Here is a 25,272-nt window from a genome sequence, read left to right as displayed (position 1 = left end):
GGTGCAGGAGGGAGGGCTTTAGTTTCCTGGATTACTGGGTCTGTTTCTGGCGAAGGTGGGACCTGTACAAGTTGGACGGGTTGCATCTGAACCGGAACGAGACCAACATCCTTGCTGGGAGGTTTGCTTGTGCTGTTGGGGGGGGCGTTTAAACTAATTTAGCAGGGTGATGGGATACAGACTTGAGGTACAGTAGGGGGTGATGCACAGTCAAATATAGAAGAGAAACTAAGTCAGTCTGGAAGGCAGAGCAAATATAGACTTGTTGAGGCACAAACAAATAATGCAAGGCTGGATTGCATCTATTTCAACGCAAGGAGCCTTACTAGTAAGGCAGATGAATTGAGAGCGTTGATTAACACATGGGAATATGAAGTTATTGCTATCACAGAGACATCGTTGAGGAAGGAGCAGGACTGGTAGCTCAATATTCCAGGGTATAGAATCTACAGGCGTGACAGGGGAGGGGGTAAAAGAGGAGGTGGTATTGCACGATTGATCAAGGAGTCAATTACTGCAGTAAGGAGGGATGATATCTTAGAAGGCTCCTCAAATGAGGCCATATGGGTAGAACTGAAAAACAAAAAGGGGGAAATCACTTGGCTGGGAGTGTACTACAGGCCTGCAAACAATCAGGGAGAGATAGAGGAGCAGATATGTAGACAAATCTCAGAGAGGTGTAAAAATAATAGGGTAATAATAGTAGGGGATTTCAACTTCTCCAATATTAACTGGGTTAGTCTTAGTGCAAAAGGCTTAAAGGGGGCAGAATTCTTAAAGTGCATACAGGAGAGCTTTTTGAGCCAGGACTTAGAAAGTCCTACAAGAGAATGGCCAGTACTGGACCTAATCCTAGGGAATGAATCCGGACAAATGGTAGAAGTGTCAATGGGGGAGCATTTCAGGGATAGTGACCATACCTCTAAGATTTAAGGTAGTTCTGGAAAAGGACAAAAAGGGACCGGAAATAAAAGAACTGAATTGGGGGAAGGCTGATTTCAATATGATAAAACAGAATCCGGCCAAAGTGGACTGGAAAGTCTACATCAGACCAGTGGGAGTCATTCAGAAAGGAAATAGAGTTCAGGGCCAACATGTTCCCATAAAGGTGAAGGGTAGGACCAACAAGTCAAGGGAACTCTGGATGTCAAGGGATGTAGAGGATTGGATAAGGGAAAAGTAGGACACCTATGGCAGATTCAGATCGCTGAAAACAGCGGAGGCCCTAGAGGAGTATGGAAAGTGTGGGGGGGGTACTTAAAAAAAAAAAAGTAATTTGAAGAGCAAAGAAGGGACAAGAAAAACACTGGCGGGCAAGATAAAGAAAAATCCCAAGGCATTTTATAAGTATATTAAGGGCAAGAGGATAACCAGGGAAAGAGTAGGGCCCATTAGGGACCAAAGTGGTAATCTGTGTGTGGAGCCGGAGGACATAGGTAAGGTTTTAAATGATTACTTTTCATCTGTGTTCACTATGGAGAAGAACGATGTAGGTGTAGAGATCAGGGAGGGGGATTGTGATATACTTGAACAAATTAGCATTGAAAGGGAGGAAGTATTTGCTGTCTTAGCGGGCTTAAAAGTGGATAAATCCCCAGGCCCAGATGAGATGTATCCCAGGCTGTTATGTGAGGCAAGGGAGGAGATAGCAGGGGCTCTGACACTAATTTTCAAATCCTCTCAGGCCACAGGAGAAGTACCAGAGGACTGGAGGACAGCAAGTGTTAGTCCTCCCAAAATGCATCAACTCACACTTCTCAGGATTAAATTCCATTTGCCACTGCTCCGCCCATCTTACCAGTCCATCTATATCGTCCTGTAATCTAAGGCTTTCCTCCTCACTATTTACAACACCACCAATTACCATTATTCAAGAAGGGTAGCAGGGATAAACCAGGTAATTACAGGCCAGTGAGTCTAACATCAGTGGTAGGAAAACTATTGGAAAAAATTCTGAGGGACAGGATTAATCTCCACTTGGAGAGGCGGGGATTAATCAAGGATAGTCAGCATGGCTTTGTCAGGGGGAGATCTGTCTAACTAACTTGATTTGAATATTTTGAGGAGGTGACGAGATATGTAGATGAGGGTTGAGCAGTTGATATAGTCTACGTGGATTTCAGTAAGGCTTTTGACAAGGTCCCATATGGGAGAATGGTTGAGAAGGTAACAGCCCATGGGATCCAGGGCAATTTGGCAAATTGGATCCAAAATTGGCTTAGTGACAGGAGGCAGAGGGTGATGGTCGAGGGTTGTTTTTGCGAGTCGAAACCTGTGACCAGTGGTGTACCGCAGGGATCGGTGCTGGGACCCTTGCTGTTTGTAGTATACATTAATGATTTAGACGTGAGTATAGGAGGTATGATCAGTAAGTTAACAGATGACACAAAAATTGGTGGTGTTGTAAATAGTGAGGAGATTACAGGACGATATAGATGGGCTGGTAAGATGGGCGGAGCAGTGGCAAATGGAATTTAATCCTGAGAAGTGTGAGGTGATGCATTTTGGGAGGACTAACAAGGCAAGGGAATATACAATGGGCGGTAGGATCCTAGGAGGTACAGAGGGACCTTGGTGTACTTGTCCATAGATCACTGAAGGCAGCAGCACAGGTAGATAAGGTGGTTAGGAAGGCATATGGGATACTTGCCTTTATTAGCCGAGGCATTGAATAGAAGAACAGGGAGGTTATGATGTAGCTGTATAAAATGCTAGTTAGGCCACAGCTGGAGTACTGTGTACAGTTCTGGTCACCACACTATAGGAAGGATGTGATTGCACTGGAGAGAGTGCAGAGGAGATTCACCAGGATGTTGCCTGGGCTGGAGTATTTCAGCTATGAAGAGAGACTGGATAGGCTATGGTTGTTTTCCTTCGAGCAGAGAAGGATGAGGGGGGACCTGATTGAGGTATACAAAATTATGAGGGGCATTGATAGAATAGATAGGAAGAAACTTTTTTCCTTAGTCAGTATCCAGGGGGCATTGATTTAAGGTAAGGGGCAGGAGGTTTAGAGGGGATTTAAGGGGAAAAAAATTCACCCAGAGGGTGTTTGGAATCTGGAACACACTGCCTGAAGAGTTGGTAGAGGTAGGAACCCTCAACATTTAAGAAGTATTTAGATGAGCACTTGAAACGCCATAGCATACAAGGCTACGGGCCAAGTGCTGGAAAATGGGTTTAGAATAGTTAGGTACTTAATGGCCGGCACAGACACAATGGGCCGAAGGGCCTGTTTCAGTGCTGTACAACTCTATTAAGGAATCTGAGCAAAGACTGGTTAAATGGAGTTGATCTAAGTGAAGAGTGAAAGAGGCTCAAAGGGCTGAAGGGCCTATTCCTGTTCCTATTTTTCTATGTGGTATATTACAGGTTGCTTGATACATATAAGTATGTACTTTGAAGGAATAGCACGGTTCTGTGGTATTAGTAGCCGGCAGGAGTTATTGGGGGGAGAAGGAAGGGAAATGGTGCTTCAGTGGGCACTGGGTTTGGACAGTATATTCTCCCGAAGGCAAGTTAGGGTAATCAGCTTTCAAACTGCCAGAGAATGGTAGTGCAGTGCATTGGCGCCCATGTGCTATGCCAGGATCCCCTGTGTGCGGAGTGTCTCATCTGTGTACCACTATGAGAAAGCACTAAGCAGAGGCCAGATAGTCCTGTACAAAAGGGGAGGGGAAATTGAGAAATCATTGCTCCAGACTGCTCCTGTACATCTTCTGAATGTCCATTTGAGAGCAACAGAATCTTTGGGAGCAGGTCATCACATCTGCTCACCCAAGAATAGTGTGTGGCAACTAGGACTCAACCGAAGGGAAGGAGAGAAAAACAATGAGTCCCATTTCCTCCCACTGCCCCCATTAAAATAATTCTACAGCAAATTATATAGCATACAGAAAGGTTTGCCCCCTTCCAAACAGTGGATAATAGAAATTGGTCGAAACTCAAGAATCCCTGAGTTTTTTATGTCATGCATATGGTATGGAAATATTCTAGGCACAAGAATAAAGACAAACCCAATACAAATAACTAAAGGAAAAAGGGATGAAATATAAATAGCTGAAGCTGTGCACTGAGACAGAGTCATAAGTCCTGTGAAGGTTCTGGCAGATAGTCAGGGTAGCAGATAACAAGGGTGCAGACTTTGTGGATTATATGGTTCCACTGTATAATCATTATATTTACTGCTTTATTTTAAAGAATTATTTAGAAAGGGCAAAGTATTGAGTTTTACGAAGTCTCAGCATTACGGTGCAAGAAACTAACATTAACGATGAAAGCTTTTGCGACAAGAGTAAATTAAGACAGTAGCCTCCTTTTTTAGGGCATGGAGCATAAGTATTGTTACAACAATTTGAAGAAAAGATTGATCTTTGTATTTGCGAACTGTTTCCTTTTATTGGGGACTGCAAATGTTCATCATCGAGAGAAGATTGAAGACATTGACAGGATGTTAAAACTTACCTTAGACTAATCTGCCACATTTCCTCAATGTGTTCATTCCAAGGCAGAAAAATATGAAAACAATAGCTTAAGCTCCTGTTGCTTCTCCCTCCTGCTAATGCTCAGTACATAATGAGCTATGTGATGTTGCAGTGAGCCATACTGAACAGGAAGGTTGCAGCTACATTCTACATTTCACACATTGTCAGAGCAGCAGTTTTGGACCCTAACAAAGGAAGGGTAATTGGATGGAAAAGGTGAAAAATCCTCCTTATCACTTATCAACGAGAACTGCTGGAAATGGGCATCTATCGATCCCAGATGAGGGCAGAAGTCAGGATTGTCGAGCAGGCTGACCAAGAAGTCACTTGAGCCAGGTAGCAAAGAGTGTCTTTCCAGAAACCGTATCCAAGTGGGAATCGCCACATTAGTAGAAAAGGGATGAGAGGAGATAAATAGAAAAGCTTCTACTGTTTTTCAGTGTATATGGGGACTAATTTTAACTTATAAACTGGATTTTATTTATGAAAAGTAATTGTTCAACCTTTTATGTCTTCAATTATTTACTACCTTAAGAGTTCAACCTCAACACTTTCTGCAGTTTATATTTCTGATACATTTAACAATGTTACTGACATATAAATAAAATATATTTACAAACACACACACACGGATAAATGTGTTTGTGTATATATCAGTTTTTGTTGCTGCTTGTTTTAGTCATCTGTTGTGGTTAGCTCTGTTTTGTCATTTTGCTCTATTTTAGGCCAACTCCAATGCAGAAAACATGAAGTTAATTTCAGCAATATTGTGTGCTGCCCTCTATCCAAATGTGGTCCAGGTCAGTTCAAAACTCTTAACTTGCATTTGGACTCTGATGTAATTTAGTAAAGTTTGAATTTTGTTTTTGGGAGGGTTGCTGGGTGGGAAACAAAGGGAAAAAGAACTCAGCATCTGTTTAAAAGGATGGTAAAACTTCAACTACTTTCTTCATTTTAGAATTTTTCTTTTTTTTAAAAATGCATGCCATGGTTTCTAATTCCAGATGATTGCTCTGAGCAGAGAAATATTTTCAAGTGATCTGTCAGGTGCTGATGAGCAACCAGTGGAGTTTCAAATGTACAAGAATCTTTGCTAACTCATTATACCAGTCTTTACTGGATTTACTTGGAATAATATGAAAAAGGGAAACAGACAGGGATCAACACTCAGGCTGTTGCTTCTCAGAATATCGGAGTATTTTCTAAATGGTGAGAATCTAGGGACTGTAGAGGAACAAAGAGATTTGGGAGTCCAAGTACACATCATTAAAAGCCAGTAGAGCACTGCAAAACGCAATCAAAAAGGGCTATCGTAATGCTGGCCTTTATTTGAAGGGGACAGAAATACAAAAGGAAGTTATGCCACAGTTGTACAGATTCTTTGTCAAACCCCATCTGGAAAACTGTGGTCAGTTGTGGGCTTTATCCTTTCTGAGATACATATTGGCCTTGGAGAAGGTGCAGCCCAGATTCACCAGAATAAACTGGAGCTAAAAAGGTTAAATTATGAGCACAGGTTACATTAACTTGGCTTGTATTCCCTTCAGTTAGGAGACTGAGGTGATCTGATCAAAATGCTTAAAATGATAAAGGATTTGATGAGGTATATATGGAGAAACTATTTCCTGGAATCAAAAACAAGGGGCATAACCTTAAAATTAGAGCTAGGCTGTTTAGAGGTCATGTGAGGAAGCACTTTTTCACACACAAGATAGTAGAAATCTGGAACACACTCCCCGTCATAAAACTGTTGAGGCTATGTCAATTGAAAATTTCAAAATTGAATTGATAGATGTTTGATAGGCAGTAGTATTAAGGGTTACAGAACCAAGGAGAGTAACTGAAGTTTAGATACAGATCAGTCATGATCTAATTGAATGACGCAACAGGCTCAAGGGACTGAATGCCCTACATCTGTTCCTATATAAAAGGCTTTCAAGATTTCTGTTGGTAAGGATTTCAGGGATTCAGAGCAAAGGCGGATAAATGGAGTTGAGGTGCAGATCAGACATGATCTAATTGAATGGCGAGCAGACTAGAGGGGCTGAATGGTCGTCTCCTATTCCTAGACAGTTGTCAATTCAGTGGGTCTCCTACATTTATATGTAGGATTTAGGTCCCATAGGGACCTCTCAACTTATAGCACAGACGAGAGCTGATGCAACTCTCAGCATATGTTGGGTACCCTGAAACCTCATTACATATGATAAAACCTGTGGCCATACAGGTAATGAATTGAAGACTTGAACTTTACTATTCTGTGCGGCAATTTGTTTTCTCTTCAGGTACATTGCAAAAAGGTGATCTTAAACCTCTTAATCCTCCTCCTGTCCCTTGTAGCTTACTGCTAGCTGCTTCTACCACACATCATCCTTCCTAAAGGCTACCTTTTCCTGTCAAATTTGATTGGTAGTATAGGGGACAAGCAGTTATCTTGGAGTCCCAAATCTCTGCTGTTCTACAGCTGGCCACTAGGCGGTATGCAAAACTCACTTCGGATGACTGGTTTTATTTTCCCCACTCACCTGTTACAGGAAAGGGTCTGACCTCTATTCTACACTACTTCTGCTGATAGCAAGGTGGAAATCGGTAACTGCCATGTGGAGAATTGCGAATGCAAACTTGCATCCTATCACTCAATGGCTGTATGTAGTATTTACAGCACATTTGGCTTAACTGATCTTTGCTGGTCTTTATACTTCACATGAGCCTCTTCCCACATTATTTCATTTCACCTTGTCAACATATCTTTCTATTCCTTTCTCCCTTGTGTACTTACCAAGCATTCCCCTTAATGACTTCAAGAGGAATAAAAGCAAAATACTGCTTTCCCCACCCTCCCTGTATCCCGCTTTCCCCCCCCCCCTGTACCCCTCTTTCCCCCCCCTTCCGTCTCCCTCTTTCCCCCCAGTCTCCCTCTTTCCCCCCAGTCTCTCTCTTCCCCCCTCCCCCAGTCTCTCTCTTCCCCCCCTCCCCCAGTCTCTCTCTTCCCCCCCTCCCCCAGTCTCTCTCTTCCCCCCCCTCCCCCAGTCTCTCTCTTCCCCCCCCTCCCCCAGTCTCTCTCTTCCCCCCCCTCCCCCAGTCTCTCTCTTTCCCCCCCCTCCCCCAGTCTCTCTCTTCCCCCCCCCTCCCCCAGTCTCTCTTCCCCCCCCCTCCCCCAGTCTCTCTCTTCCCCCCCCTCCCCCAGTCTCTCTCTTCCCCCCCCTCCCCCAGTCTCTCTCTTCCCCCCCCTCCCCCAGTCTCTCTCTTCCCCCCCCTCCCCCAGTCTCTCTCTTCCCCCCCTCCCCCAGTCTCTCTCTTCCCCCCCTCCCCCAGTCTCTCTCTTCCCCCCCTCCCCCAGTCTCTCTCTTCCCCCCCTCCCCCAGTCTCTCTCTTCCCCCCCCTCCCCCAGTCTCTCTCTTCCCCCCCTCCCCCAGTCTCTCTCTTCCCCCCCTCCCCCAGTCTCTCTCTTCCCCCCCTCCCCCAGTCTCTCTCTTCCCCCCCTCCCCCAGTCTCTCTCTTCCCCCCCTCCCCCAGTCTCTCTCTTCCCCCCCTCCCCCAGTCTCTCTCTTCCCCCCCTCCCCCAGTCTCTCTCTTCCCCCCCTCCCCCAGTCTCTCTCTTCCCCCCCTCCCCCAGTCTCTCTCTTCCCCCACCCCCAGTCTCTCTCCTTCCCCCCCCCCCCCAGTCTCCCTCTTCCCCCCTCCCCCCCCCGCCTCCCTCTTCCCCCCCCCCCCCCAGTGGTTGTGATCTAGAATACACTGCCTGAAAGTGTGACGGAGGCAGATTCAATTGTGGCTTTCAAAAGGGAATTGGATAAGCACTTGACGGGAAAGAATTCGCAGGGCTACAGGTGGAGGGCCAGGGCGTGGGGTACTAGCTAAATGGCAGGTGCAGAGAACCAGCACAGACTTCATGGGCAGAATGGCCTGCTGTTGTGTTGTAACCATGTCATTGAATGTGCATAATCTTGAACATATGTTTTCAACATGAGCCACTGCTCAAATTTATCATACACTGATGGCCATGTTAAGAGTTATTTAAAGATGTTCCTTCTTAGAAAGTGATAAAAGCCAGAGGGTGTGTCAGTTGATGGGATGGGGGATGATCGAGATATTTAAGATTACTGTGTTGTCATGTATCTAAAGAGGAAACAAAACCTCTGGAATTGTTCTCCAATGGGATTTGGTGCTCTCAGTGGAGGAGGGACCAACATGAGAGAAGGGTGTATAACACAGATCAACATGAAAGTTTTCATTTTTTTTGTACCTAGGTGACCTCTCCTCAGAGTAAGTATGCACAGACTATGTCTGGTGCATTAAAAGTGCTACCAAAACCAGAAGAGCTGCACTTCATCACGAAGAATGATGGAAATGTCCACATCCACCCTTCTTCAGTGAACTATCAGGTCTGTATGTATGGTTTTTACCCAATGAAAGGTTGTCTGAGAGCTAGCAGAAGCAGACCCACACTCTGCCCTTCATTTGGATTCATCAAGAAAGGGAGATTTTATGTTCTGTTGATGTCCTACTTTGTTTATTAACTGTTGCATTATCTGCCTGAGCAGTTTGACATTAGCCAAACAAATATGACATTATTTAAATCAGTTTTTGTATTATTCCATAAAACTCTAATGATTAGAATCATAGAATCTTACAGCACAGAAGGAGGCTATTCAGCCCATCATGCTTGTGCTAGCTCTTTGAAAGAGATTTCCAATTAGTCATAATTCCCTGTTCTTTCTCCAAGGCAAATGTTTCCTTTTCAACTATTTATCCAACTGCCTTTTGAAAGTTACTATTGAATCTGCTTCCACCACTCTTCAGGCAGGTCCTAACTTGCTGTGTTTTTTTTCAAATTATCCTCAACTCCCCTTTGGTTCTTTTGCCAGTTATGTTAAATTTGTGTCCTCTGAATACCAACCCTCTTGCCAGTGGAAACGGTTTCTCCTTATTTGTTCTATCAAAACCACCCCTGTTAAATATCTTTGTTTTCTCTGCTCTAAAGAGAACAATCCCAGCTTCTCTACTTTCTCCACAAATGAATGGGTACAAGTAATTGCTATGATATTGTAAATTTGATGGGAATTTAGTATCTCTTGTAAAGCAAACAGTCTTGTTACGTTATCCGGAACAGTGTGGTGCAATCTCACTTTTGTCTCCCAGTGATGATCGAGCAATGAATAACCACAGTTACTAAACTGCAAAGTGGTTCATCGAAGCACATTGAGACATTTCTAAGATGTAATAACCTGCTCACTTGATAAAGAAAAAGAACTTGAATATAAAGCAATTTTCACGACTGCAGGATGTCCCAAAGCACTGCACAGCCAACAAAGTACTTGTAAAGTGTTGTCATTGCTATAATGTAGGAAAAATGATAGCCAATTTGTGCACAGCATAGGTTTACAAACAGCAATGACCAGATAATCTGTTTTAAGTGATGTTGCTTTGAGGGATAAATATTGGCCAGGACACCAGGGAGAACTTTCCAGATCTTCTTTGAACTGGTGCTGTGGGATCTTTTATGTTCACCTGAGGGAATAGACTTGATGGAAGTCATTATTTACTTTCACAGGAATGTGGAAGTGAAAATTTGAACCACAGTGTTAGTTTGCAGCATCATTTGAATCTAGATTAATAGTGCTCTGCAGTGTTCCATAAAGTGAGCTGTAAGCATTTCTTTTCTAGGTCAACTTTGCTCCGTTAAAACTTTTTCACCACTGGTGTCATCCAGTCAATTTTTACAACTAAAGAAAGGTTTTAAGGTGTTTGCCCTCTATCGCTGTTATCCTTGAATATTGCTTTTCAAAATCTACCTCTATTCTTTTAAGCATTGCCAATCATCCGCTTCTTGATTGAAGCCATTTCAGCAGCTCCTGAGTTTGATACGCTGAGTAATGTTGACTTCAAGTATACCCAACCAGGAGCTCTCAGCATTCATGATACATTTGATAATTCATCAGCCAGGTGCAGCTTTTGAAGTTGACCTTAAATGTCGCAAATCAAAGGCAGCATCATCAAGAACCGCTTGTATTTATATTGCGCCTTTAATGTAGTAAAAGGTTCCAAGACACTTCATTGGAGCGTTCTCAGACAGAACTTGACACCCAGCCACTTAAGGAACTATTAGGCCAACTGACTAAAGCTTGGTCAAAGTGATAGGTTTTAAAGAGCATCTTAAAAGAGGAGAGAGAGGCATAGAGGTTTTGGATGGAAATTCCAGAGCTTGGGGCCTAGACAACTGAAGACGTGACTGCCAGCAATGGAGCGTAGGAAATTAGGGATAAGAACATACGAATTAGGAGCTGGTGTAGGCCACTCGGCCCCTTGAGCCTGCTCCGCCATTCAACAAGATCATAGCTGCTCTGACTGTAAATGCAACTCCACATTCCCGCCTACCACCAATAACCTTTCACCCCCTTGCTTATCAAGAATCTATCTACCTTTACCTCAAAGGCTCTGCTTCCACTGCCTTTTGAAGAAGAGCGTTCCATTAAATCAGAACGCTCTGGGAGAAAAAAATTATCCTCATCTCTGTCTTAAATGGGCAACCCCTTATTTTTAAACAGTGACCCCTAGTTCGAGATTCTCCCACAAGAGGAAACATCCTTTCCACATTCACCCTGTCAAGACCCCTCAGGATCTTATGTGTTTCAATCAAGTCACCTCTTACTCTTCTAAACTCCAGCAGATACCAGCCTAGCCAGCCCAACCTTTCCTCATAAGACAAACCCGCCCATTCCAGGTATTAGTCTAGTAAACCTTCTCTGAAGCTTCCAATGCATTTACATCCTTCCTTAAATAAGGAAACCAATACTGTACACAAGACTCCAGGTGTGGTCTCACCAATGCCCTGTATAACTGAAGTATAACTTTCTACTTTTGTATTCAATTCCCCTTGCAATAGACGATAACATTCTATTAGCTTTCCAAATTACTTGCTGTACCTGCATACTAACCTTTTGCGATTCATACACTAGGACATCCAGATCCCTCTGCGTCTCCGAGCTCTGCGATCTCTCACCATTTAGATAATATGCGTCTTTTTTATTCTTCCTGCCAAAAGGAACAATTTCACATTTTCCCACATTATACTCCATTTGCCAAGTCTTTGCCCACTCATTTAACCTTTCTATATCCCTTTGTAGTCTCCTATGTCCTCTTCACAACTTGCTTTCCTACCTATCTTTGTGTCATCAGCAAATTTAGCAACCATACCTTCAGTCCCTTCATCCAAGTCATTCATATAAATTGTGAAAAGTTGATGTCCCAGCACTGAACACTGTGGCACACCACTCGTATCTTGCCAACCAGAAAATGACCCGTTTATGCCTCCTTTGTTTCCTGTTAGCTAGCCAAACTTCTATCCATGCCAATATTTTTTTAGATTAGAGATACAGCACTGAAACAGGCCCTTCGGCCCAACGAGTCTGTGCCGACCATCAACCACCCATTTATACTAATCCTACACTAATCCCATATTCCTACCAAACATCCCCACCTGTCCCTATATTTCCCTACCACCTACCTATACTAGTGACAATTTATAATGGCCAATTTACCTATCAACCTGCAAGTCTTTTGGCTTGTGGGAGGAAACCGGAGGACCCGGAGAAAACCCACGCAGACACAGGGAGAACTTGCAAACTCCACACAGGCAGTACCCAGAATCGAACCCGGGTCCCTGGAGCTGTGAGGCTGCAGTGCTAACCACTGCGCCACTGTGCCGCCCCTAATATGTTATCCCCTACACCATGAGATTTTATTTTCCACAATAACCTTCGATGTGGCACCTTATCAAATGCCTTCTGGAAATCTAAGTACAGTACGTCCACCAGTTCCCCATTATCCACAGCACATCTTACTTCTTCAAAGAACTCCAATAAATTGGTTAAACATGATTTTCCTTTCACAAAACCATTTTTCTAAGTGCCCTGCTATAACATCTTTAATAATAGCTTCTAACATTTTCCCTATGACATGTTAAGCTAACTGGCCTGTAGTTCCTGCTTTCCATTTCCCTCCCCTATCGAATACAAACGAACATACGAATTAGGAGCAGAAGTATGCCATTCGGCCTCTCTAGCCTGCTCCGCCATTCAATAAGATCATGATCCCTTTTGAATAAAGGAATTACATTTGCTATTTTCCAATCTAATGGAACCTTCCCCGAATCTAGGGAATTTTGGAAAATTAAAACCAACGCATCAACTATCTCTCTAGCCCTTCCATTAAGACCCTAGGATGAAGTCCATCAGGACCCAGGGGCTTATCAGCCCGGAGCTCCAACAATTTTCTTAGTACAACTTGCCTGGTGATTGTAATTTTCTTGAGTTTCTCCTTCTCTTCCATTTCCTGATTTACAGCTATGTCTCGGATGTTACTTGTATCCTTATCATGAAGACCGATGCAAAATACCTGTTCAGTTCAGCTGCCATCTCCCAGACTCACTTTCTATAGGACCGACGATCACTTTGTTAACTCTCTTCTTTTCAAAATATCTATAGAAACTCTTACTATCTGTCTTTATATTCCTAGCTAGTTTTCTCTTGTACTCGAATTTTTCCCTCCTTATTAATCTTTTAGTCATTCTTAGCTGTTTTTTATATTCTGTTCAATCTTCTGATCTGCCACCGATCTTTGTGCAATTATATGCTTTTTCTTTAAATTTAATACTATCTTTGATTTTTAGTTAGCCACAGATGGTGAGTCCTCCCCTTGGAATTTTTCTTCTTGTTGGAATGTATCTATTCGGTGTATTCTGAAATATCCCCTTAAATGTCTGCCACTGCATCTCTGTTGACCTATCCCTTAACCTAATTTGACAGTTCACTTTAGCTAGCTTTGCTTTCATGCCCCTCCTGTTTGCCCTTATTTAAGTTTAAAATACTAGTCTTAGATCCACTCTTCTCTCCCTCAAACTGAATGTAAAATTCAGTCATATTATGATCGCTGCTGCCTAGGGGCACCTTCACTATGAGGTCATTCATTAATCTTATCTCATTGCACAATATCAGTTCTAGTATAGTCTGTTCTCTGGTTGGCTCCAGAACGTGCTGTTCCAAGAAACTATCCCGATGAACAAGGTTGGGGCGGCGCAGTGGTTAGCACCGCAGCCTCACAGCTCCAGCGACCCGGGTTCAATTCCGGGTACTGCCTGTGTGGAGTTTGCAAGTTCTCCCTGTGTCTGCGTGGGTTTTCTCCGGGTCCTCCGGTTTCCTCCCACAAGCCAAAAGACTTGCAGGTTGATAGGTAAATTGGCCATTATAAATTGTCACTAGTGTAGGTAGGTGGTAGGGAAATATAGGGACAGGTGGGGATGTTTGGTAGGAATATGGGATTAGTGTAGGATTAGTATAAATGGGTGGTTGATGTTCGGCACAGACTCGGTGGGCCGAAGGGCCTGTTTCAGTGCTGTATCTCTAATCTAATCTAATCTAATCTGACCTAGCCAACATTTATCTCTCAACCAACATAACTGAAACAGATTATCTGGTCATTATCTCATTGCTGTTTGTGGGACCTCATAGTGCGCAAATTGGCTATCATGTTTCCTACATTACAACATTGACTATATTTCAAAAGTAGTTCATTAGCTGTAAAGTGCTTTGGAACATCTGGAGATCTTGAAAAGTGCTATATAAATGCAAGTTTTTTTTAACTGCACTGCCATTAAAATCTTCACTAAAATCAGTACCTTTGTAGCCCTTAATGATTAACTATTTTTGCTGAAATAATTGATTTCCATCAGGCTGCCCTGTATAAAGAACATAGATCATTTTGACAGTTTCCTGGTCCCAGCCGCCTCCTCTTCACTATGGACGTCCAATCGCTCTACACCTCCATCCCCCACCAGGATGGTTTGAGGGCTCTCCGCTTCTTCCTGGAACAGAGGCCCAACCAGTCCCCATCCACCACCACCCTCCTCCGCCTGGCTGAACTTGTTCTCACATTGAACAACTTCTCCTTCAACTCCACGCACTTCCTTCAAGTAAAAGGTGTCGCTATGGGTACCCGCATGGGTCCTAGTTATGCCTGTCTTTTTGTGGGATATGTCGAGCATTCTTTGTTCCAGTCCTACTCAGGCCCCCTCCCCCAACTCTTTTTCCGGTACATTGATGACTGTATCGGTGCCGTTTCCTGCTCCCGCCCCGAACTAGAAAACTTTATCAACTTTGCTTCCAATTTCCACCCTTCTCTCACCTTTACATGGTCCATCTCTGACACTTCCCTTCCCTTCCTCGACTTCTCTGTCTCCATCTCTGGGGATAGGTTGTCTACCAATATCCATTATAAGCCCACTGACTCCCACAGCTACCTCGACTACACTTCTTCACACCCTACCTCCTGTAAGGACTCCATTCCATTCTCCCAGTTTCTCCGTCTCCGACGCATCTGCTCTGATGATGCTACCTTCCATGACGGTGCTTCTGATATGACCTCCTTTTTCCTCAACCGAGGATTTCCCCCCACTGTGGTTGACAGGACCCTCAACCGTGTCCGACCCATTCCCCGCACCTCTACCCTCACCCCTTCCCCTCCCTCCCAGAACCGTGACAGGGTTCCCCTTGTCCTCACTTTTCATCCCACCAGCCTCCATATCCAAAGGATCATCCTCCGCCATTTTCGCCACCTCCAGCGTGATGCCACTACCAGTCGCATCTTCCCCTCCCTTCCCCTGTCAGCATTCCGAAGGGATCGTTCCCTCCGCGACACCCTGGTCCACTCCTCCATTACCCCCACCATTTCGTCCCCGTCCCAGGGCACCTTCCCTTGCAATCGCAGGAGGTGTAATACCTGCCCATTTACCTCCTCTCTCCTCAGTATCCCAGGCCCCAAACACTCCTTTCAGGTGAAGCAGCGATTTACTTGTACTTCTTTCAATGTAGTATACTGTATTCGCTGCTCACAGTGTGGTCTCCTCTACATTGGGGAGACCAAGCGCAGACTGGGTGACCGCTTTGCGGAACATCTCCGCTCAGTCCGCAAGCAGGACCCTGAGCTTCCGGTTGCTTGTCATTTCAACACTCCCCCCTGCTCTCATGCTCACATCTCTGTCCTGGGATTGCTGCAGTGTTCCAGTGAACATCAACGCAAGCTCGAGGAACAGCATCTCATCTACCGATTAGGCACACTACAGCCTGCCGGACTGAACATTGAGTTCAATAATTTCAGAGCATGACAGCCCCCCACTTTACTTTCATTTTTAGTCATTTTTAGTTATTTTTTCTTCCTTTTTTTTGCATTCCTTTTTACATTTTTTGCATTTATTTCATTTCATCTTAGTTTGTTCAGTTTGCTTACCCACTGTTTTTTTCAGGTTGTTTTTCTTCAGGTTTGCACTTGCTGATGTTCTATATTCAGTATATTCACACCTAATCTGTACTAATGCTTTGTCTTTCAAAACACCATTAACATATTGTTTGCCTTTGCTCCGTGACCTTTTGGTCAGCTATGTGGCCTGGTCCAATCTGCACCTTCTCCTTTGTTATCTCTTGCCCAACCCCCACCTCACTTGTTTATAATCTGTGACTTTTCTAATATTTGTCAGTTCCGAAGAAGGGTCACTGACCCGAAACGTTAACTCTGCTTCTCTTTCCACAGATGCTGCCAGACCTGCTGAGTGAATCCAGCATTTCTTGTTTTTGTTATAGATATTAAATTGTTCGCTATATTTGGATCCTAGGTCCGGCACTTTGAAAGTCCTTATTTGGTGTACCATGAGAAGGTGAAAACCAGCAGAGTGTTTCTGCGAGACTGCAGCATGGTTTCTGTGTACCCTCTGGTGCTGTTTGGGGGTGGCCAAGTCAATGTGGAACTTGAATGGGGCCAGTTCATCATCTCTCTCGATGATGGATGGATTAGATTTGCCGCTGCTTCCTCTCAGGTAAGGAGAATTGTTACAGCACAGAAGGAGGCCATTCTGGTCTGCGCCACCTCTCCGAAAGATCTGTTTACCTAGTACCATTCCCCGCCTTCTCCCCATAGCCCTGCACATTCTTCTTTTTCAGGTAACAATCCAATTCCCTCTTAAATTCCTTGATTAAACCTGCCTCCACCACATTTTCAGGCAGTGGATTCCAGATCCTAACCACTCACTGCGTGAAAAAGATTTTTCTTGTGTCGCTTCTTTTGTCAATTACCTTAAATCTGTGCCCTCTTGTTCTCGATCCCATCACCAATGGCAACAGTTTTTCCCTATCTACTCTGTCCAGATCCCTCATGATTTTGAATACCTCTATCAAATCTCCTTTCAACCTTCTAATCCAAAGAAAACTTCTCCAATCTATCCACATAACTGAAGTTCCACATCCCTGGAACCATTCTCATGAACCTTTTCTGCACTCTCTCCAATGCCTTCACATCTTTCCTAAAATGTGATGCCCAGAACTGGACACAGTATTCCAGTTGAGGCTGAATTAGTGTTCTATACAAGTTTAACATAACTTCTTTGATTTCGTATGCTATGCTCCTATTAATGAAGCCTAGGATGCTGTATGCTCTATTAACTGCTCTGTCAATCTGTCCTGCTACCTTCAATGATTTATGCACATATTCACCCATGTCCCTCTGCTCCTGCACCCCGTTTAGAATTTGCACCCTTCATTTTATATTGTCCCTCTGCGTTCTTCCTATCAAAATGAATCACTTCACACTTCCCTGCAGTAAATCTCATCCGCCACTTGTCTGCCCATTCCACCAACCTGTCTATGTCCTTTTGAAGTTCTACACGATCCTCCACACAGTACACAATGTTTCCAAGTTTTGTATCATCTGCAGATTTTGAAATTGTGCCCTGTACACCAAGGTCTCTGTCATTAATATATATCGGGTAGAGCAGGGGTCCTAACGCCGACCCTCTGGCATCTCCAGTCTGAAAAACATCCATTAATCACTACTCTCTGTTTCATGTCACTCAGTCAATTTCGTACAATGCTGCTACTGTCCCTTTTATTCCATGAGCTATAACTTTGCTCACAGGTCTGTTGTGTGGCACTGTAACAAATGCTTTTTGGAAGTCCGTGTACACCACAACCCTCTCTGTTACCTCATCAAGAAACTCAAGCAAGTTAGTTAAACATGATTTGCCTTTTCCAAATCCGTGCTGGCTTTCCCTAATTAACTCGCATTTGCCCAAGTGACTATTAATTTTGTCTCGAATTATTGTTTCTAGAAGCTTCTCACCACCAACTGACTGGCCTATAGTTGCTGGGCTTATCTTTACACACTTTTTTGAACAAGGGCATAGCATTTGCAATTCTCCAGTCCTCCGACACTACCCCTGAATCTAAGGAAGACTGGAAAGTTATGGCCAGTGCCGCCACAATTTCCACTCTCACTTCCCTCAGTATCCTTGGATCCATCTCATCCTGTCCTGGTGCCTTATCAACTTTAAGTACAGCTAGCCTATCCAATACCTCCTCCTTATCAATTTTTAACCCTGATAGTATCTGAATTACCTCCTGTTTCACCATGACCTGCGCAGCATCTTCTTCCTTGGTAATGTTATGACCGAGATGGGAGGAGTACACTGTCTTTTCAAGTTCCACTTCTTCACAGGTCACAACATATATTTAAATGTATACCCGGTTACCAATATGGTCAATCATAGACTCTACTCTTTATCCCAGAATAAAATATACCAACCAGGTTTATTTAATAAACAACAAAATTATCAGTTTATTATAAAACAAGACATGACCAGTAACGAAGCAAAGCATTAAAAGGACATAGCTGCTAGACTGGGTCTGTGGCAGGTGGTGGGGGAACCAACACGAGGGAAAAACATACATGACCTCTCCAATTTGCCTGCCGCAGATGCTTCTGTCCATGACAGTATTGGTAGGAGTGACCACCGCACAGTCCTTGTGGAGACGAAGTCCCACCTTCACATTGAGGATACCGTCCATCGTGTTGTGTGGCACTATCACCGTGCTAAATGGGATAGATTTCAAACAGATCTGCAAAACTGGGCATCCATGAGGTGCTGTGGGCCATCAGCAGCAGCAGAATTGTACTCAACCACAATCTGTAACCTCATGGCCCGGCATATCCCCCACTCTACCATTACCATCAAGCCAGGAGACCAACCCTGGTTCAATGAAGAGTGCAGGAGGGTATGCCAGGAGCAGCAGTAGGCATACCTCAAAATGAGGTGTCAACCTGGTGAAACTACAACCCAGGACTACTTGCATGCCAAACTGCATAAGCAGCATGCGATAGACAGAGCTAAGCGATCCCATAACCAACGGATCAGATCTAAGCTCTGCAGTCCTGCCACATCCAGTCGTGAATAGTGGTGGACAATTAAACAACTAACTGGAGGAGGTGGCTCCACAAATATCCTCATCCTCAATGATGGGGGAGCCCAGCACATCAGTGCGAAAGATAAGGCTGAAGCATTTGCAACAATCTTCAGCCAGAAGTGCCGAGTTGATGATCCATCTTGGCCTCTTCCTGAAGTCCCCAGCCACACAGATGCCAGACTTCAGCCACTTCGATTCACTCCGCGTGATATCAAGAAACGACTGAAGGCACTGGATACTGCGAAAGCTATGGGCCCTGACAATATTCCGGCGATAGTACTGAAGACCTGTGCTCCAGAACATGCCGCGCGCCTAGCCAAGCTGTTCCAGTACAGCTACAACACTGGCATCTACCCTGCAATGTGGAAAATTGCCCAGGTATGTCCTGTACACAAAAAGCAGGACAAGTCCAACCCGGCCAATTACCGCCCCGTCAGCCTACTCTGAATCATCAGTAAAGTGATGGAAGGTGTCATCAACAGTGCCATCAAGCGGCACTTGCTTAGCATTAACCTGCTCAGTGACACTCAGTTTGGGTTCCGCCAGGGCCACTCAGCTCCTGACCTCATCACAGCCTTGGTTCAAACATAGACAAAAGAGCTGAACCCAATAGATGAGGTGAGAGTGACTGCCCTTGACATCAAGGCAGCATTTGACTGAGTATGGCATCAAGGAGCCCTAGCAACACTGAGGTCAATCGGAATCAGGGGGAAAACCCTCCGCTGGCTGGAGTCATACCTAGCGCAAAGGAAGATGGCTGTGGTTGTTGGAGGTCAATCATCTGAGCTCCAGGACATCACTGCAGGAGTTCCTCAGAGTAGTGTCCTCGGCCCAACCATCTTCAGCTGCTTCATCAATGACCTTCCTTCAATCATAAGGTCAGAAGTGGGGATGTTCGCTGATGATTGCACAATGTTCAGCACCATTCGTGACTCCTCAGATACTGAAGCAGTCCGTGTAGAAATGCAGCATGACCTGGACAATATCCAGGCTTGGGCTGATGTGGCAAGTAACATTCGCGCCACACAAGTGCCAGGCAATGACCATCTCCAACAAGAGAGAATCTAACCATCTCCCTTTGACATTCAACGGCATTACCATCACTGAATCCCCCAGTATCAACATCTTAGGGGCTACCATTGACCAGAAACTGAACTGGAGTAGCCGTATAAATACCGTGGCTATAAGAGCAGGTCAGAGGCTAGGAATCCTGAGGCGAGTAACTCACCTCCTGACTCCCCAAAGCCTGTCCACCATCTACAAGGCACAAGTCAGGAGTGTGATGGAATACTCTCCACTTGCCTGGATGGGTGCAGCTCCAACAACACTCAAGATACTCGACACCATCCAGGACAAAGCAGCCCGCTTGATTGGCACCCCATCTACAAACGTTCTCTCCCTCCACCACCGACACACAGTAGCAGCAGTGTGTACCATCTACAAGATGCACTGCAGCAATACACCAAGGCTCCTTAGACAGCACCTTCCAAACCCGCGACCTCTACCAACTAGAAGGACAGGGGCAGCAAATACATGGGAACACCACCACCTGCAAGTTCCCCTCCAAGTCACACACCATCCTGACTTGGAACTATATCGCCGTTCCTTCACTGCCGCTGCGTCAAAATCCTGAAACTCCCTTCCTAACAGCACTGTGGGTCTACCTACCCCAAATGGACTGCAGCGGTTCAAGAAGGCAGCTCACCACCACCTTCTCTAGGGCAATTAGGGATGGGCAATAAATGTTGGCATAGCCAGTGACGCCCACATTCCATGAATGAATTTTTAAAAAATTAACACACAGATTGAAATATGAAAGTTCCCTTTTACCTTAGCCCATCACACACATACATACACACATATACACACCGGTTAACCGGAAAAAATAGAGATTTTCTTTTAGAGCTCTGTTACAAAAAAAGACAAAAAAGAATACTTTGGCTAAATACTTGCTAATTCTTGAAGAAACAATAGAAGATATGGAAAGATGTCAGTTGTCCCTTTTTTGGTTTGGCGTCCCAGATACGCGTAGATGGCTGTCACTGGAATTTTTCTCTGGAGCAATTCGTTCAGGCGGCATCGAGGATTTATCTGGCAGCTTTTTCCAGTGTCTCAGGAGAAATGCGGCAACAGGAGTTTAAAGCAGGCCTTTCAGGACGAATGTAGCATCAATTACTCTATTTCTTACATTCGCTTCTAAGAGCTTCTCTAAGAGATGGAAAGGCTGGCAGGCCTTTCAAAGAGATGGAAAAGGCTGAGCTGGAGTGACTGCTCCCCTGGCTGGTTTTTAAAACTCCAACTCAAAACACTGTCCATACCCCAACTGTCTATCCAAAGCGAAACCAAAACAATACCTCAAGAGTCAAGCCTCCTGACCCCTATAAATTATGACCTGTCACTTCTCTGTAAACATCTCCCCCCAAGGCAAAAAGCCCCTGCTGGGTATTTATCTGAAGGTAGGTGACTTCCAGTACATGTTGTTTGCAAACAAGACCTCTCAGTCCTTTCAATGACTCCAGTGAAAAAAACATCCATAGAATCCTTTTCAGTTTTCCCAAATAAAACACAAGTTCTCAAAGTTTAACAAAAAATGGAAGTACTTTCGTAACAGTAAAGACAGATGCAAAATACTCATTTAATACCTCAGCCATGTCCCCTGCCTCCATGTATAAATCCCTTTTTTGGTCCTTAATCAGCCCCACTTCTCCTTTCACTACCCTTTTACTATTAATATGCACATAGAAGACTTTTGGATTCCCTTTTATATTAGCTGCCAGTCTCTTTTCATACTCTCTCTTTTGCTCCTCTTATTTTCTTTTTCACTTCCCCTCTGAACCTTCTACATACCACCTGATTCTTGGTTGTGCTATCCACCTGACATCTGTCATGAGCATACTTTTTCTTCTTCATCTTAATCTCTCTTTCGTCATCCAAGGAGCTCTGGATTTGTTGGCACTATCTTTTCCCCTTTGTGGGAATATACCTTGACTGTGCCCGAACTATCTTTTCTTTAAAGGCAGCCCATTGTTCAGTTACCGTTTTGCCTACCAACTTTTGATTCCAATTTATCTGGGTCAGATCTGTTCTTACCCCATTGAAGTTGGCATCCCCCAGTTCATTATTCTTACTCTGGATTGTTCCTCGTCCTTTTCCATAAGCTAACCTTATGATCACTGTCCCCTAAATATTCCCCTACTGACACTTGATTCACTTGGCCCATCTCATTCCCAAGAACCAGATCCAGCAGTGCTGCCTTTCTGATTCGACTGGAAACGTGCTGATGTAGAAAATTCTCCTGATCATACTCTAGGAACCTTTGCCCCTCTCTGCTCTTTACACTACTACTATCCCAGTCTTTATTCAGATAATTAAGGTCCCCCATTATAACCACTCTATAATCTTTGCACATCTCTGTAATCTCCTTGCAAATTTGTTCCTGTACATCTTTCCTGCTGTTTGGTGGCCTATAGACTACACCAAGCAACGTAATTGCACCTTTTTTGATCCTCGGCTCCAGCTAAATAGATTTTGTCCTTGACCCCTCTGGGACATCCTCTCTCTCTGGCACTGCAATGTTCTCCTTAATCAAATCTGCCACCCTTTCCTTCCTTTCCAATCTTTCCTGAACACCTTGTATCCAGGAATATTTATACCCAGACCTGCCCTTCTTTGAACCAGGGATCCATTACCACCATGACATCATACTTCCACGTGGCTATCTGTGTCTGCAGCTCACCAACCTTATTCACCACACTCTGTGCATTCACATACCTGCATAGTAACCCTAATTTATACTTTTCTTTCGGTTGAGGGTAATTTGTTATTTCTCTGAAGTGATTATGCCATGAAAATTGAACGGTGCTCCACCGATAATGACTCCATCTGTAAATCACTGCAGGCTGTAAATCCAATCTGTGTTGATAGGAAGATCCTGCGTTCCATCATTGACCATTAAAATGTGGGGCATTGAAACCATCATCTTTGCTCTTGGACTTGGGAGGGGAAATCTGGACAGGAGTTGTGGTCCTGATCATAACCTGGAAAGTACACTGGGTGAGAACAGGATCGAGTTTGGCTGTGATGCTAACTCTGGTAGAATAGTCTGGTAACACTCACTTGTGCCCATGCCTGGGGAATGAACACTTAAGGGGGCACTAAAAGGCATTCAGCTGTAGAATTGTACTGCAGCAAGAGTCAGCACCCTTTAAGGGGACAAAATTTGGAGGAGAAATAAATTGAAAGTGATCTTATTACATGGATTCCGTTTGACCAACAGCTGTCATAGTATATGTTCCCTGGAGGACTGAACCTTGATTGGATCTCAATACTAATGTGCTGTTACTGAGTCCTTTAACCTAACTTTGAGTCACAGCAGAACAGACAGGGTTAACAGTAGAAGAATTATGAAGTTCCTGCATTTCACCTATCTGAATCCTCCTGCCTCAAAGCAAAGAGAGCAGGCAGATGCCTACTGTGAGTTCTCTACCTTGATACACTGAATAATCAGGACTGATTTGCCCTCTGAATTACCACACTACTCACTGGGGAAAATATCTCTGCCCCCCACCCCCCAACATAAACTAAGAGTTTGCCTTGCAAGGGAATAATGGGTGCAAATCTGAGCCTTATTATGCCCTGCATTATTGTATTGTATATAAGTGTAAGTTATTGAACAGTAGCAAATGCTATTTAATATTGTGTAATGTACTGATCATAGTGAGAGAGAATGTATTTTGCTTTGAGAGGGGAGGGTACAGTATTCTATGAATGCTGTCAATAGTTAGAAATAAAATTCAAAGTGATTTCAGTGTCTTGATGCTCAATGGGTCTAACCAGCACAGAGCAGAAAATCAATTAAAGCAAATAGAAAGTTGAACTGACAAACAAAACCACTGAGTACAAGTCAGGAAGTCATCAATAAACAGTGTGATACTTGAGTCAGTCGACACCTTGAGTATTGTGTCCAAGTCCATTCTTAATCATGGCAATCAATCTCTGTTAGTCAATACAGACCCAGAGACGAGGTGAGGAAAATACCAAGTATTTGAGAGCTTGGGAGTCATAGGTCCAAAACTCACCTTTTTCCTCCCAAATGCTACACTTACCATTTGTCTTGTCTCAAATGCTTGTATACTGCAACCCAAAATTTTATTTTCTGAAAGAAATCTGTCTTTTGCTTTAGAATTAATTGCCGTCTCTGTGAAGCCTATTCCATAGATTGACTGCTCTGCCACTGAAATAATGGGGGGGAGTTTTATCCTGGCAGTGGGGGTCTCGACGTCCAGAGAAACCAACGCCGAGATCCCCGTGTCATCACTTCCATGGAAGGCCTGCCGAATTTAGTGCCAATCAGGTGCTTAACTGGACCGCGGCCGGCCTTCCACGGGATCAAGGACATTGGCGCTGGAAGTCATGCCTTTGCAAAGCTGCTGGCCAGTTAGAGGCCGGCAGCTGCAGGGCCACCGCGGAGGTGATGGCTGTTGCTGCAAGTGCACCTGCCGGAGGCCCAGGAGCATCACTGGAGCCAGGCCTCGGGTAGGTCAGGGCAGGAGGGGTCTTGCAGTGTAGGGATCGTGTGGTAGGGGGGTTGGCAGCAAGGGCATGATGGTGACCCTCAGCGGGCCCTCCCTTCCCGATGCAAGGTCCCTTGTTCAGGCACGAATAGCCTTTTAAGAAAGGACCCCACCCCACCCCACCCCACCCCACTCCACCAACTCTAGAGTCGGGAAGCAGTCCACGCGGTTTTTCGTGCAGTGCTTCCCATGTGGCAATAGGGCCGCCCACCGCATGGCGAATTGCAGTTGCGGTGGGAACAGGCTGTTAAATTGGGTATTAATTGCCCAGTTAAGGGCCTCAGTTGGCAGTTCACAGGCCTTCCCACTTCAAACTAAATTTTGCCGGAGACGGAATGGTGAGGGGAGCCCCTCCCGCCACCATCCCACCTGATTTTATGTTCTCCTCACCTCTAAACCTGCCACGGGTGAGAGCACCCCCTTGTATTTACACCCCTTCAAGCTCATACTTTGTCCTCTGCGTTCTACTGTTCTGAACAAGGTGAAATTGCATATTGTTACGACCTGGTGATAAAGGTGTTTAGGGGTCCTTCTCAGCCTTCACCTGGTCTTACCGTAACAGGATTTAATTTTTATAACACCGTGCTTTTAGCTCCCACTTGGTGAATCCTTGTTCACCACTTTCCAATTATAAGGCAAAGAAACCAGCACAAACAGGTTTTCTTAGGTTTAGAGAAGAAAAGTTGAAATTTATTAAACTTGAACTTAAACTCTAATTCGGTTGACGCCTACGGATACAGGACGCTCCCACGCTAGCATGCATACGCGATACACAGATGTAAATAGAGATAAAGAGAAGAAAAAAAAGTGGAAACATTGAGGCAATATCTGAAGAGTTGTTGTTACAGTTCTTCAAGCTCACTGTAGAGTCCTTGATTGTAGGTAGATTTTGCTTTTCATTGGGGCCCAGTATTCTTCTTAAACCTTGTT

At 44.4% G+C, this 25,272-nt stretch overlaps 1 protein-coding gene across 2 annotated transcripts in view; it reads left to right on the top strand.

The window, feature by feature from the left end:
* Positions 1-25,272, top strand: part of dhx57 (DEAH (Asp-Glu-Ala-Asp/His) box polypeptide 57) — a 167,545-nt gene that overhangs the window by 132,264 nt on the left and 10,009 nt on the right. For both annotated transcript variants that reach the window (XM_068044535.1, XM_068044536.1), the window contains exons 21-23: positions 5,210-5,284; positions 8,735-8,869; positions 16,150-16,350. In XM_068044535.1, the coding sequence (XP_067900636.1) occupies positions 5,210-5,284; positions 8,735-8,869; positions 16,150-16,350 (411 nt within the window). The remainder of the gene's footprint in view (positions 1-5,209; positions 5,285-8,734; positions 8,870-16,149; positions 16,351-25,272) is intronic.

Source organism: Heterodontus francisci, chromosome 13 (genome assembly GCF_036365525.1).
Source record: "Heterodontus francisci isolate sHetFra1 chromosome 13, sHetFra1.hap1, whole genome shotgun sequence".
Taxonomy (NCBI): domain Eukaryota; kingdom Metazoa; phylum Chordata; class Chondrichthyes; order Heterodontiformes; family Heterodontidae; genus Heterodontus; species Heterodontus francisci.
Note: the sequence above shows the minus strand (reverse complement) of the source record. Positions and strands in the feature narration are given on the sequence as shown.